The 14,394-nt window shown below is 40.3% G+C and overlaps 1 protein-coding gene across 1 annotated transcript in view; it reads left to right on the forward strand.

The window, feature by feature from the left end:
* The window catches only part of CFAP61 (cilia and flagella associated protein 61), a 399,631-nt gene that overhangs the window by 379,130 nt on the left and 6,107 nt on the right, over positions 1-14,394 (forward strand). Inside the window, exon 26 of the mRNA XM_045295176.1 lies at positions 12,470-12,560. Coding sequence (XP_045151111.1) covers positions 12,470-12,560 — 91 coding nt within the window. The remainder of the gene's footprint in view (positions 1-12,469; positions 12,561-14,394) is intronic.

Genomic DNA, 14,394 nt, shown 5'->3' on the forward strand with positions numbered 1-14,394 from the left:
GCGAGGTCCCCAGGAAATGCCAAAGGTGGACTTTGGGGTCAGGGCTTGGTTCCCCAACAGACTGGTCTGGAAAACACTCCTAAAGGCTAACAAATGATCCTTGAACTAACTACAAGCTTTTCTTTCTTGTTGTGTTTTGTTTTTTGTCATTGGTTTGTTGCTGTTGTTGTTTTGTTGTATATTGTTGCTTGGTTTTGGTCTGTCTTGTTTTTGTGCATGTTATTATCTCCACAGGTCTGTCTAAATAAGATAGGCTGGATGAACAATCCAGAGGAGAAAACAACGGGACCGACAGTCCCGGGGGGACATGGGAATAGAGGGAGTGGTGGGGAGAAAGGAAGTGGTGTTAACAAACCCAGGGACAAGAGAACAACAAGTGATCCAAATCGGTGGTGAGGAGGGTTTGGAAGGCCTGGTAGGGCATGATCAAGGGTAATGTAAACAAGTGGAATTGCTGAAACCCTGGTGGGGACTGAGCATGATAGTGGTACAGGAGGAAAGTCAAAGGAAATAGAGGAAAGAGCTGGGAGGCAAAGGGCATTTATAGAGGTCTACAAAGTTGTATTTTTCATCATTGCTACATCGCACCCTGTCTGCCTCGTCTCCTCCCCGAGACCCGTGTGTAAGGGGATGTCCACTGGCCTCTTTTAGTTTCTTATAGTGGTGTTTTGTAATTTTCTGTTTACAAGTCTTTTATGTCTCTGGTTACATTTATTCCTGGTTACATTAACTCAGAAGTTCTTTATCTTCTGAATAAGGAAGACAAGAGAAGAATCATAGTGTTAGTGCTTTTAAATTATGGTGTTAGTGAACAATATTCATATACCATGATTGCAAGAAGAATGAGAAAATCAGCCTCACAAGATGTCCAGCCAGAATGCTCCTGAGAAGGGAGGATGTACATGTTGCCAGGAGGGACCAGTCCCTGGAGAAGGATATCACATCACTGTTCATGAAATGGAGAGTCGGAGAGAAAGTATTAGAGCAGCAGTCTCAACCTGTGGGTCAAGACCCTTTTGGGGGTCGAAGGACCCTTTCACAGGAGTCACCTAAGACCATTGGAAACACATATTTCCGATGGCCTTAGAAACCAAGACACCTCTCCTGTATCCATCTCCAGACGCCACATGCAGATACGCCCACCTACGAGTACCCAGCGTGGAGACTACATATACTACCCATACTACACCATGCTTCAAGACAACATTTATTTGTCATTAGAAATCAATAGTTCACAACATATAATTACATATTGTTTTTGTGATTAATCACGATGCTTTAATTATGTTCAATTTGTAACCATGAAAATACATCCTGCATATCAGCTATTTACATGATGATTCTTAACAGTAGCAAAATTACAGTTATGAAGTAGCAACAAAAATAATTGTATGGTTGGGGGATCACCACAACATGAGGAACTGTATTAAAGGGTCGTGGCATTCGGAAGGTTGAGAACCACTGTATTAGAACCTCAATGGGATGGACTGACAAAGTAGCTGCACCAATAGGCACAGACCTTCCACCAGCTGTGAAGATGGGACAGACCGGGTCGTGGTCCATTCGGTTGTATACAGGGTCACTCAGAATGGGAGTCCACTCAACAGCACCTAACAATGCACACCCCACTGCCATTGAGTTTTGCTGATTCATAGGGACCCTACAGGACAGGGTAGAACTGCCCATCTGAGTTCTCAGATTGGAGCTCTTTTTTTTAAGAACAATTTCCACTTTATTTCCTTACAGGTTAGTTTTCTTCAGCTTCTGATCTTTACATAGGCTTTGGAGGAGGTCATGGGGCAGCACCTGCAGCTCTAAAATGGGTTGGGGGGATTTGAACCTTCTGAGCTTCATGTGACCGGTTCCTGACCACCGTGCTGTGAATGGCACAACTCACACAATAGCGTAGCTTCGTGACAGCTTGGGACTCACGTATGCATCAGACACTTGTTTCAGTCTCTGACGGCTGCGGCCGCCACAATGTTTCTTATTCCGATCTTCCTAATGGCCTTGTCTTTGGGGGCGCAGCAGTGAAGAGGCTGCACATGGCTGCAGCCTTTCTTGGCCACAATCATTGTTATGCATTTTCTTTGTCATCTCAGAAGAGAGAACGCAGAAAGATAGCCTGTAACTGTAGCTCTTTACGGAAGTAGAAAAAAACCTTTTTTTCTGAGGCGTAGCTGCTGATTTACCACTGCTGACCAACAGGTAACCACTACGCCAGCAGCACTTGGTGAGTGCTGTGACCGTCTACCAAAGGCATTCTTAGTTCCTGTAACAATACAAGAGGTAAATAACTAAGAGACAATCAACATCATTTTAGATTACACTCTATCAACACTGATTAGCTGGAAGATATAACAAGCAGCACAAATGGAATAATCAAGTTGGACTGACAGACCAGTCACTCATTCGAGAGGGTTGATTGGTGGTTGATTCAGGAGGGAGCCTGAACGTCCGGTCCACTCATCTAGTCTACTGGGCTACCCAGCAGGAACTTTGGTCTCCTTTAACTGAGAAAGATGTACCCAGGGTTTTTGTACCGTGAACTTTGGTGGCACATTAACCTTTTTGCACTTATTTGCTAAGGAAAAACATAATCTGCAGGAACTAGGGCAGAAGAAAATAAGCAAAGATTATAACAAGAGATGGCAAGTATATGATAGATATACATTGCCAATTATTAGGCAAACTCAGAAGCAATAGAGAGCCAAACAAGATCCAATGACTTCCTGACCCGTTACTTGGGGATAGACTTGATTTTACCCGCAAGTGGGTGTTTCTGCTTTACGTTTAAAGGAGCATTTTGGCTCCCTTAATCTGAAAGAAGCAAATTTAAAGCTAAACAGGCAAAATTCTATGAAACGTCTTTCCTGCAGCTTTCTTAAAATGTATTATAGAGATCTAAAGGGTCCTTGGACCTATCCCTCACTTTTGTCATTTCTTTCTGAGGTCTGGGGCAGATTGGGTTACCAAGTTAGCTTTTAACCTTCTCTTTCCCCATTGTGTAATGAATTTGTTGAATCATCTGTAAAATGTATCTTAATTTATCAGTAATGGTCATTAACTCCTGCATGTGACTGGGGCTTGGAATCTGACCCTGTGGTTTCTCATGCAGGAAAAAGGTGAAGAAAGACCCTTGGGCAGCGGCTTAGGCTCCCTCTGCCTTACATGCTGCTCTCACGGGGACTTGCACGTTCTGAATAGGGCGGTGTGGGTGCTGGGGCAGAAGGGGCTGTTGCTTCCTGGATTCTCAGCTGTGAAGACTGAGAACTTGCTTCTACACTCTCAGGTTCTGGTTTATTCTTTCCCAGACTCAATCTCACAATTCTTGTACAATTTAGGAGCTTTCTATTAAAAAGTACCTACCAAGTAAAGATGATCATTTGAGGGACGGAAAATTATCTTAAGACTGACAAAGTAAATTGTATTGATTCCATCTGTCCCAAAGCTGTTGGGGGAAATTTACCACTTTAAGGGAGTGGGAGGAGCCCTGGTCGGGTACTGGTTATGAGTTGGCTGCTAACAGTAAGGTCAGCAGTCAGAAACCACCAAGCAGCTCTTCGGGAGAAAGACAGGGCTTTCCACTCCCGTGAAGAATTAAAGTCCCGGAAACTCACAGGGTCAGTTCAGTTCTGCCCTCTAGGGTTGCGGTGGCTCAGAATTGACTCAGCGGCAGTGAGTTCGTTCTAATGAATGTGGTTTAATGTCCTAAGTAGCCTGAGATAAGTTCCAAATCTTTTCTTAATGCTTTCTGGCCAGGGTCTCCACCCGTGCATAGAGAGACAGCATAAAGACTTGATCTCTCTGGCATTCTGGGGAATAATAGCTTTCATCACAACTGAATACAGAACAAACATTTTCTAACTCAGTATTAGCCCATTGTGTGTAGATCTTGTTTTAAAGTTGATATCCATATGATATATGGACATTTTATTATGAAATTATATATATATATAATTTCATTTGTTATTTATATTATTAAAGCAATTTAATTCATAAATATACACATTATAAAATAAAAAATGAACTCCTGAGGAAAAAAATATCTCCATCCTGCAAATGAAAATTATACTTGTATCAACACTTTTGTTTTAGAAAGGCCTGTTACATAGATTTAAAATAAATAGTGCCCTCTTTTCTCTACAGGACCAGTGGTGTGAGTGGCGATACTGGGAGGGTAGGAGGGAGAGTGGGTAGGAAAGAAGGAACTGCTTACAAGGAACTATATGTGACCTCCTTCCTGGGGGAGGAACAACCGAAAAGTGGGTGAAGGGAGACATCGGACAGGGCAAGATATGACAAAAATAACATTTTATAAACTATCAAGGGCTCATGAGAGAGGGGGCAGCGGGGAGGGAGGGGAAAAATGAGGACCTAATGCCGGGGGCTTAAGTGGAGAGGAAATGTTTTGAGAATGATGAGGGCAATGAATGTATAAATGTGCTTTACACAATTGATGTGTGTATGGATTGTGATAAGAGTTTTATGAGCCCCTAATAAAATGTTTAAAAATAATAATAATAAAAAGCAGTTTGTCAACAGAGGAATAAAGAACAAAACCTGAATAGAATGTTCCCAAGGTCGGGGTCGATCTCCATAATGGAGACCCATCTACCTCTTGGAGAATCCACATGTGGCCGCCAGCTTGGTGCCATCTTGTCCAGCAAGCTTGGATCCACATGGAACTTCCCTCCTGCCCAACCGGTCCTTTAGTTGGCACCACATAAGACAGCAAGAGAGAAACCAGACCAGAAGGAAAGAAGAGAAAGAGAAAAAAAATTCTCCAGCAAAGGTTCTTTCACCTCGGGGATCCAATGGACTGTCTACCAAGGGAAGTTAAAGCACAGAATTAAAGAGAATGCCAGGGTAAAGATTCCAGTCTGATCCCACGGTGGACAATGATGCTCCTTTTCCCGGGTCCGCTCTTGATGCTGGCGGACTCACCAAATATGCTTCTGGAATTAGGTTGTTACCTTTTACCAAGAGAAACATTGACTCTGGTCAGACAGAGAGAGGCAAGGCTGGAAGATTTTATTAGCGGCCCCGAGGAGGGAGAAGCCATAACATGTACACTAAACATATAAGCTTCTTTTCCTGTGAACCAGCTTTTAAAATTGCACACACTATTTAGGAAGTTAGAACATCGCACTTAAGTTTTGTGTACTATATTATGCCAATTAACCGAGTTGTTCCACAAGACTCTGGTCCTAAGTCTTCAGACCCCTTAAACCAATCCTATGAGGTATTTGGATAAGTCTAAGAAATATCTATGCTTGTCACCCTTATCTTATATTACATGTATATTTATATTTGTATACAACTGCATATAGATACAGCTATAAATGTCCAAGAGCTCTGGCTGCACAGTGGTTAAGCACTTGTCTACTGACCAAAAGGTCAGCATTTCAAACCAACCAGTTGCTCCATGAGAGAAAGATGGGCTGTCTGCTTCTATAAAGATTGACAGCCTTGGTAATTCTGGGGGCCATTCCACTCTGTTCTATGGGGTCATTTTGAGTCAAAATCAACATAATAGCAGTGCATTTGGTTTGGCGTCTTATATAATGTCCATATGTATAAACACAAATACATAAACTATGCACTTGTATGTATATATGCGTACACCCATAAGTTTACTCTTTTTTTTCAGTTGCTATTACAACTACCATAGCATTTGTTAAAATACTATTTTTTCTTCCATGCTTCATTGTGGAATTATTTACCTTGGTCAAGCTTTGCACCTCATTCACTTTTGCTATTACCCTTGTCATCTCCTAGAGATAAGTGCCAACTATCTATAGTGACTCCCTCACACCGATCTCTGATAGACACCACAATTCTTGTCTTTTTATAATAGTGAGATTATACAGCATTTCCCTTTGGGAACGACTAATTGTACTAAGCATAATGTCCTCCGGATTCCTCCATGCTATATTTGAAGAACTCAACAGTGTTCTTTATATCTGCATAGTATTCAATTGTATACATGTACATTTTGTTGATTCAGTCACCTGTTGAGAGGCATCTTTTTGATATCATGAATAGTACTGCAAGGAGCATAGGTGTGCACATCAGATGGTGTCTTACAATTAGAGCTCTAGGGCATATACCTAGAAGTGGGGTGATTGAATCATAAAATAAGCCTATTTCTAGTTTGTTGAGGCAGTACCATATTGTTTTCAATCATGACTGTACCATTTTACAAAACCACTGGCAGTGCTCCAGGGTTTCCATATTACCATAAGATTACCAGAATTGTTTGTATTTGATGAATGCCATTTTAGCAGCAGTGGAATGGTATATCATTGTATTTTTTATTTGCATCTCTCCAATGTCTAATGATCAAAAGCATCATCCAATGTGTTTGCTGGTCACTTGAATGTCCTGTTTGGTAAAGTATTTGTTAATGTATCCTCCTCATTTTGTCCTAGTCTGAAAGTTGTATTTTTTCCTCTTCTTATACAGTTTTTGGTATGCATAACTATATAATTTTTATGTAGTCCCAGTTATCCTTTTCTGTTCGTTTTAACAATCTTATTGACATATAATTCACATATCATACAATTCAATCGTTTGAACATATTGAAAAGGGTTATGCAATCATCACCACAATCAATTCTAGAATGCCTCTTCTTTCTTGTATTCATTATTATCTCCCCATTTCCACCCAGCCTCCCCTACCATAGCCTCCAGAAAAGCTATGAATCCAGTTATGTCTCCATAGATTTACCTATGCTACATTTCATGTAATGAAAAGCATACAAAAGCAATAACAAAATAAAACAGGGAACAGCCTCAGTTGAAAAGAAAGCAGAGGTAATGAAAACTAGAACACATTTAAATGAGTCAAGGGGGAGAACAATGATAAGATGTTAAATTTTGACCTAATCTCTGCCACCAACAGCTGCGTTAGTCCACTTTCCAATGCACCCTGTCTGATAGCAAAGCTATTCTCATCTCCGGCCAATAAGTTTAATTCAAGGGGGCAACCTGAAAATGGGTTTGGGCTTTCACCATCATTCATAGGCTTCTGAAAACTAGGTGCTCAGAATTTAAACTCTGCTATAATTTCCTCTTCTAACCTTGAATTTTATTATCTACAATCCTTGGATTCACAGGCTGGTGTGCTTCTTCTGTGTGGGCTTAGCTGACACCTCACTTAGATGGCTACTTGTTTTAAGACAAACCTTTAAGACCCAGAAGCTATAGTTTCTGATTTTGTCCCCACACATTTCTAGAGCACCCTTATCTTCAGTGATCTCTTCACAAGGGCAAGTATCCAGGAGAGCCGAGTCAGAAAAACTAATCATTCTTAGTTTAGGGCTACAGCGAAGTGTGAACTCAAAATCCACTCATATATCTATGATTTGTATATGTCCCTGCTCCACTTTAGAGACATCATCATCATTTGATTAGGGAACATTATAAATCATCCCTATGGAACACATGTGCATTTTAGGGGACGATAGATGGATCTTGAGCATTAGGCAAGCCACTTCATGGCTTGGGAGACCAGATTAGATGGCATGATCTGAGAACAGGTGCCTGCCTTTGCCTTAGTGTTCATCCTTATAGTAATGGTCTTATACAATATGTATCCTTTTGTGATTGACTGCCTTTGCTCAGCATAATCATTTCTAGGTGCATCCGTGTTGAGATGTTTCACTACTGTTTTTAGGAATGCAAAGTATTCCACTGTGTGTATGTACCAGAGTCTCTGTATCCATTCTTCTACTGATGGGCATTTGGACTGTGACCAGCTTCTTGCCGTTGTGAGCAGTGCTGTGATAGACATGAGAGAGCATGCATCTGTTTGAGCTGCCTTCACTTCTTTTGGACATATACCCAGCAGAGGGTTTCAGGGGGTTCGGGTCTTTCTATCCCCAGTCCTTTTAGGTCTCGCCATGTCACTTTGCACATGGCTGTACATGTTTACAAACCCAACAGCAGTATATAAAAGTTCCAATCTCTCCACACCCTCTCCAGCATTTGTTGTTTACTGGTTTGTTTAAAAATCTGGGCTCTCCTTGTAGGTGTAAGGTGTTATCTCATCATTGTTTTGATTTGCATCTCCCAGTGTCTAGTGATAGTGAGTATTTGTGTGTTGTTAGCCATTTTTAGTGTCATTTTTGGTAAACAGTTCATGCCTTTTGCCCACTTTTTAATTGGATTATTTGGGGTTTTCTTTTGAGGTATGATAGAATTCTACACATTTTAGTAAGTAGTCCTTTATCCATTGTGTCATTGCTAAAGGTTTTTTGCCCAGTCCTTGGGCTCTCTCGTTTACTATTTTGATGACATCTTTGGATACACATACATTTCTTATTTTTAATAGTCATCTATTTTATTTTCTACTGAGTGTACTTCCTTTATCATATTTGTAACATGTGTTTGCCCTACAGCAAGGTCCTCAACTTTGTCCCTATTGTCTTATTGGTGATCATTATAGCTGTGGGATTTACATTTAGGTCTCACCCATCTTGGGTTCATTTTTGTGCATGGGGCAAGGTATGGTCCTGTTTCATTTTTATGCAAATGGAGATCCAATTTTTCCAGCACCATTTGTTAAAAGGCTATCTCTTACCCATTTAAAGTTTTGGGGTTCCTTGTTGAAAATCAGTTGACTGTAGGTGGATGCATTTATTTCTGGGATTTCTATTCCATCAGTCTCTATCTCTCACTGTACCAGTACCAAGCTGTTTGATGGCTGTGGCTGTGTGATAGGTTTTGAAGTCAGGTAGGGCAAGGGCTCCTATGTTGTTGTTCTTCTTGAGAAGTTCTTTGTTTATCCCTCTCAAAATGAATTTGGTAATTACTTCTTTGTCATTTCTTGATGAATAAAGTTGAGATTTGGATTGGAATTGTATTTAAAAATTACTGTGGGCAGTTTGACAATTTGACAATTTTGTCTTCCTATCCATAAATACTGGGTATTCTTCCATTTACGTAGAGCTCTTTTGGCTTCTTATAGTACTGTTCTGTAGTTTTCTTTATGCAGGTATTTTATTTCTTTGGTTTATTCCCAAGTATTTCATCTTTTGTCTTTTTCAGAGCTCTCTTCGCTGTGTACAAGAATCTAATTGATTTCTGCTTGTTAATTCTGCACGGTGCTGAATCTCTCAATTTTTTCTAATATGGAGTCTTTGGGATTTTGTACATGTAAATCAATGGCCAATAGAGAGAATTTCACTTATTCTTTCTCCAGTTGTATTCCCTTGATTTCTTTTTGTTGTCTGCTGGTTCTGGCTAAGATTACCAGCATGATATTGAATAATCAATAGTGATAGTGGGATGTGGTCTGGTCCCTGTTCACAGGGGAAATGTTTTCAGTTTTTCCCTTTTGAGTTGGATGTTGGCTGTTGGTATGTATAGATGGCCTTTATTATGCTGAGGAATCTCCCTTCTATTCCTCTTTTGTTGAGTGATTGTATCAGAAATCTGTGTTGGATATTGTCAAATGCCTTTTCTGCATCTGTTGATTTGATTATAGTCTTTGTTTTGTTTAATTGGTAGATTATATTATTTTTGTAGTAATAGACCATCCTTGCATCCCTTGTATGAATTTCACAGGGTGAAGATGAATCATTTTATGATATGTGTTATGCTATATTGATGGATGACATTCGCCAGGTATTTGTTGAGAAGTTTTGCATCTATGTTCAAGAGGGTTGTTGGTCTGGAGCGGTGGTTCTCAACCTTCCTAATGCCGCGACCCTTTAACACAGTTCCTCATGTTGTGGTGACCCCCAACCATAGCATTATTTCCGTTGCTACTTCATCACTGTAATTTTGTTACTGTTATGAATTGGTTGACCCTTGTGAAAGGGTCATTCGACCCCTAAAGGGTTCGCTCCCCAGAGGTTGAGAACCGCTGGTCTAAAGTTTCCAGTCTTTGTGGGGTCTCTGACTGGTTTTGGTATCAGGGTTATGCCTGCTTCATCGAATGAGTTTGGGAATTTGTTGTCTCTTTCTGTATTCTGGAATAGTCTGTGTAGCATTGGTGACAACTCTTCACTCAGTACTTGGTAGAATTCCCCTGTGAAGCCATCTGGTGCTGGACCTGTCTTGGTTGGGAGTTTCTTGTTGACTTTCTCTATTTCTTCTTTTGTTTTTCTGTCTTTTCGTATGAAGCCAAAGGCTCAAGTCACACATAAATTCATTTCCAGAGCTGCCGTCAAGTTTAATATACATATTGTTTGGTCGTTGGTAGAATTCCACCCTGTTTCTGAATGAAATATTGTAAACTATCAGGTTTTTAAATATTTTATAAAGGCTGTTTACAGAAACACATTTTTCTTTAAAAAAATGTAATATCCTTTAAAAGTTAAAAAGCAAAAGAGGTCTTGGAGGTGGACACCAAAGTGTAGTATGGTTAGGGGCCAGCTTCCAAGGCCTGTGAGTGGCAATGGCTGGGAGCTACGCAGAGAGTACAGCACAAAGGAAAGTAAGTATGAATCAAGTGCTGGCTCCTCAACATCTATCCAGGGAGCACTACCAAAATACGCTATCACTACCAAAATAAGCACTTTCTGTGAGAACTAAAAAACTACTTGCAAGTTCATTTCTTTTCTGGATAGATTTTTGGATAATTTCTTTGATCAGAGGAAATTATTTTTCCCCACATTTGACTAAAACACCTTTTATCCAACACCAGACCTACAAAATACTGGTGACTTTATATGACCTCCATTAACCACAAATACAAGAGCCTGATCCAAAATCCATAAAACAGAGAAGGCCAAATCTGGAAATGGCATATTAACACCATTCATTTTCTTCCTGGGTCCCCTCTTGTTCTAAATATATCGTGACAGAGTTCCAGTTTGAATAAGTGGCCTTCCAATGACATTCTTGCTATGGCTTCTGCCCCTACTTCAGATGTTAACTGAGTCTGAAATACCTGTTTTACCCCTAGCTAAGAGTGTCTGTCATCTTATACATATTTGGCAGGTTGTGAACAATTTGATACTGTAAATATATGTGGCAGAAATTGTTCTCAAGGCAGGGTAGGCCCTACGTACCCCTTGTAGTCACACACAAATTCTATCTCACAGGTGGGAACACTGTCATTTCCAGTGCAATTTGCAGGTTGCCATAGGGACCATCACTAAAGCACCAATAGACTTGAGGTTGATGGCACACTCCCATCTCAGAATGTGAGATGTTTTTCCCCAGGTAGCCATGTAATGCCTCTCATCTTCTCTCAGAACTTTGCCCATGATGTCACTGTCTCAGAGGGGAGCCTCCTTAGCCCTCTCCCCTTAGTACCTCCATTTGACCCTTCGTGATATTTTTGTGTTGTTTTGTTTTCCTCTGAAGGAGTAATCATTGCTGTTTATGCACGTGTTTCCTATTTCTCAATTTGAGCTCTAAGGTGGGAAGGGTATATTTTGGTCACTACATATCGTGAGTATAAAATACATATTAATGGAAGGAATATATGACTTTAACAGCAAGATTGATGATTAAACAGATAGGTCATATTCTGGTCGAGTTACCAGGCAGTGGGTAAGACCTGCCCTGGTGCTCCTAGCTTAAATTGTGCCAGTTTGGGAATTGTGTTCATCTTTTAATTCCACTGGTCCTGAGACTCTTTACCTTATTCCTAAAACTTCATTTAAGTCTCGGGAAATAGAAACTGTTTATAACAGGTCTATGAAGTGCAAGAGTTCTGTATGTACACACATGACATCCACGCACAGTGACAGAGACAAATCCAGAGGAGAGGGAACCTACATCCTCAATGGACCCTGACCCTGCAGAGGCTTCGCGTCACGCCCACGACACTGAGCATTGAAAGAAAGAGCTAAAGCACCGATAGACAATCTCGGTGATTCTCAGAAATGTGTCGCATTTTTCACTCTCACCGGTAGATACATGATGACCATGTTGCTCTCCAACTAAGATACCAGTTATTTATTCCAACCGTTTTCAGTGAAACATTCACAGCCATAAGCACTGAAAGAGCTGCTGTCCTAAAGGTGATTCAGTTAGGCACTGGTGTACAAAGACCATGCTGTGACACTGAGAGGCCTGCTTTTCTGGTCTTTATTAATCCAGAAACTTAATGAACAACATTTGTGTTATTGTCTACCCAAATTTAATTTATTTATGCAGCAGTTCAGTTAATCCTGCAATCTGGTTTTCTCAAATGAGGGCAGATAATAGAGACATCGTTCTTTACAAGTCTTCAGGCTTTTAAATTCTGATAACATCAGGAATCTTTGCTGGGTCTTGCTCCAGCTCTGAATTAAACCACTTTAAATGCAATTATGGAACCTGGCCTTACATCAGGAACATCCATTTTTTAAAATTGATTGGCCCGACTGTTATAGGAGGGATTTTATGAGCAAACGATTGCAATGGGGCCAGAACTGTAATTTATAAAGGCAAAAAACAAAGTAAATACTTTATTAGCGATAATGAGAGACTTGCCAGATAACTGAATCTCCTTTCTCTTCACTAGCTACTTCACAGAGCCGTGGTGCATGGCCCTCTTCCATGATCGCTTTATTGATCTCAGGAAGGAGCTGCGCCAAATCATAACCTCCAAGGAGGTAAGAGTGATTGATGGATATGTAGACTCGTCCTTCAAAGTTAAAAAGAGCTTAGATTTGTTGATTGTTTTCACTTGTCATACAGCCTCACCTTACGGTTTTACAACTGTACTTCATGTAAGCAAATTATTAAAGATATAAATATAGGTGGGGCTATTTAGGAATGGTGGTGGTTATGTAAATCCTTTTATATGGGGTCAAAATTTATTACCTTTTTATAAGTGGTCGCATTTTTTATTTTCAACTAACAGTGAAGGTTAAAATCTGAGTTGCATTTGCTTGCCCCTTAGAATAAAAATTGCATTCTTGTAGTTTATGTCTGTATTTACCAGTAACATTTGTGTGTACTTGGAAGATGTAAAGAATAGTCATTCAGATGTCAGAACACATTCCTTTTATAATGGAAACTTCTTTCTCAATATCATTCATTCAAGATTAACTGAAAGTTCATCTACACGTCCCAGAGATTCTATGCTCAGCAGGAAAAAAAGTTCATTCTGCAATGAAAATGCAAAATATTTGTGAAACTTAAAATTTAAATTCTTCCATTTCCACTGGAGTCTGTACCAGTGGTGCCCTAGGGGAGTGCAAAGGGTGCAAACCATACTGAGTGACACTATCTATAAAATGTGCGTGTTTCAGCAGAAATGTGTTATTTTATAGAAATATTCCTATTGTTTGCTATAATAACAAAACATTTTCATAACCTGTGCTGGTTAAGGTTTTGTGTCAACTTGCTGGGCCAGGATTCTCAGTGGCTTGGCAGTTCAGGCCTCCTAATCCACCCTGAAGGCAGGTCCTTGGGAGAGTGGCATACTTCCGATATAAGTGCAAGCTGTGTGAAAGCTTTCTTGCTTTCCCTTGGAACGGGATCCTGTGTTGACCTTCAGTTCTTTGAACTTCAGTCAACTGCCTGCTGTAATGCCTGCCAGTCCTAGGAGTTATTATCACCCTGCCGTTTTCTCTTCTGCCCTTGGACTCATTCGCCTCTGCAGCCAGAAGCTGGTCTTCTAACCTGGGAATCTCGGAGTCATCATCCCCTGCAGCCATGAGTCAGGAGATGCCTACAATCTGACATCTGACCCAAAGAGTTCTATAACTGATAGCTTCAATATTTGTTCCATTTATCATATTGCTTATTGATCCAGTTGTGCGCATTTTTGTTTTGTTTTTGTTGGGGGGTAATCCTTACTGAAGGCTGTACTCTCTGATCTTTATCAGTAAGTGCCTCAAATCCTCTTTGATTTCCACAAGTGAAGTGGTGTCATCTGCGTGTCAAAGTTTGTTGAGGAGCCTTACTCAACAGGTAGTGCTGCATTCTTGCTCATAGTCCAGCTTCTTGAGTTATTAGCACATCATACACACTGTATCTGTGTGGTTAAAAGATACAACCCTGACATGTCTTGTGTGATTTTAAACTATGCAGTACCCCTTGTTCTAGTCTAATTACTGCCTTACGTCTTATATATAGGTTCCACTACACATAATTAAGGGTTCTGGAGTTCCCATTCTTTGCGATGGTATCCATCATTTGTTATGATCCAAAGAGCCTTTATATAGTCAAGAACACGCTCGTAAACATCTTTATGGTATTCCCTGCTTTCAGCCAAGATCCAATTGATGCTAGTAGAAAATCAATATCCCACATCCTTTTCTGAACTTCTGGCAGTCCTTGTTTATACACTGCTGCAATCTTTTTAAAGTGGTGTTTTAACATAATTTTATTTGCATGTGATATTAGTTACATTGTTTGATAATTTCTGCATTGTTTCATCCCCTTTCTTTGGAATGGGTGCAAATACGGGTCTCATTCAGGCTGTTTGCCAGATAGCTA

This window comes from Echinops telfairi, unplaced genomic scaffold (assembly GCF_000313985.2).
Source record: "Echinops telfairi isolate 266 unplaced genomic scaffold, ASM31398v2 ScPeMD7_5592;HRSCAF=6446, whole genome shotgun sequence".
NCBI lineage: Eukaryota > Metazoa > Chordata > Mammalia > Afrosoricida > Tenrecidae > Echinops > Echinops telfairi.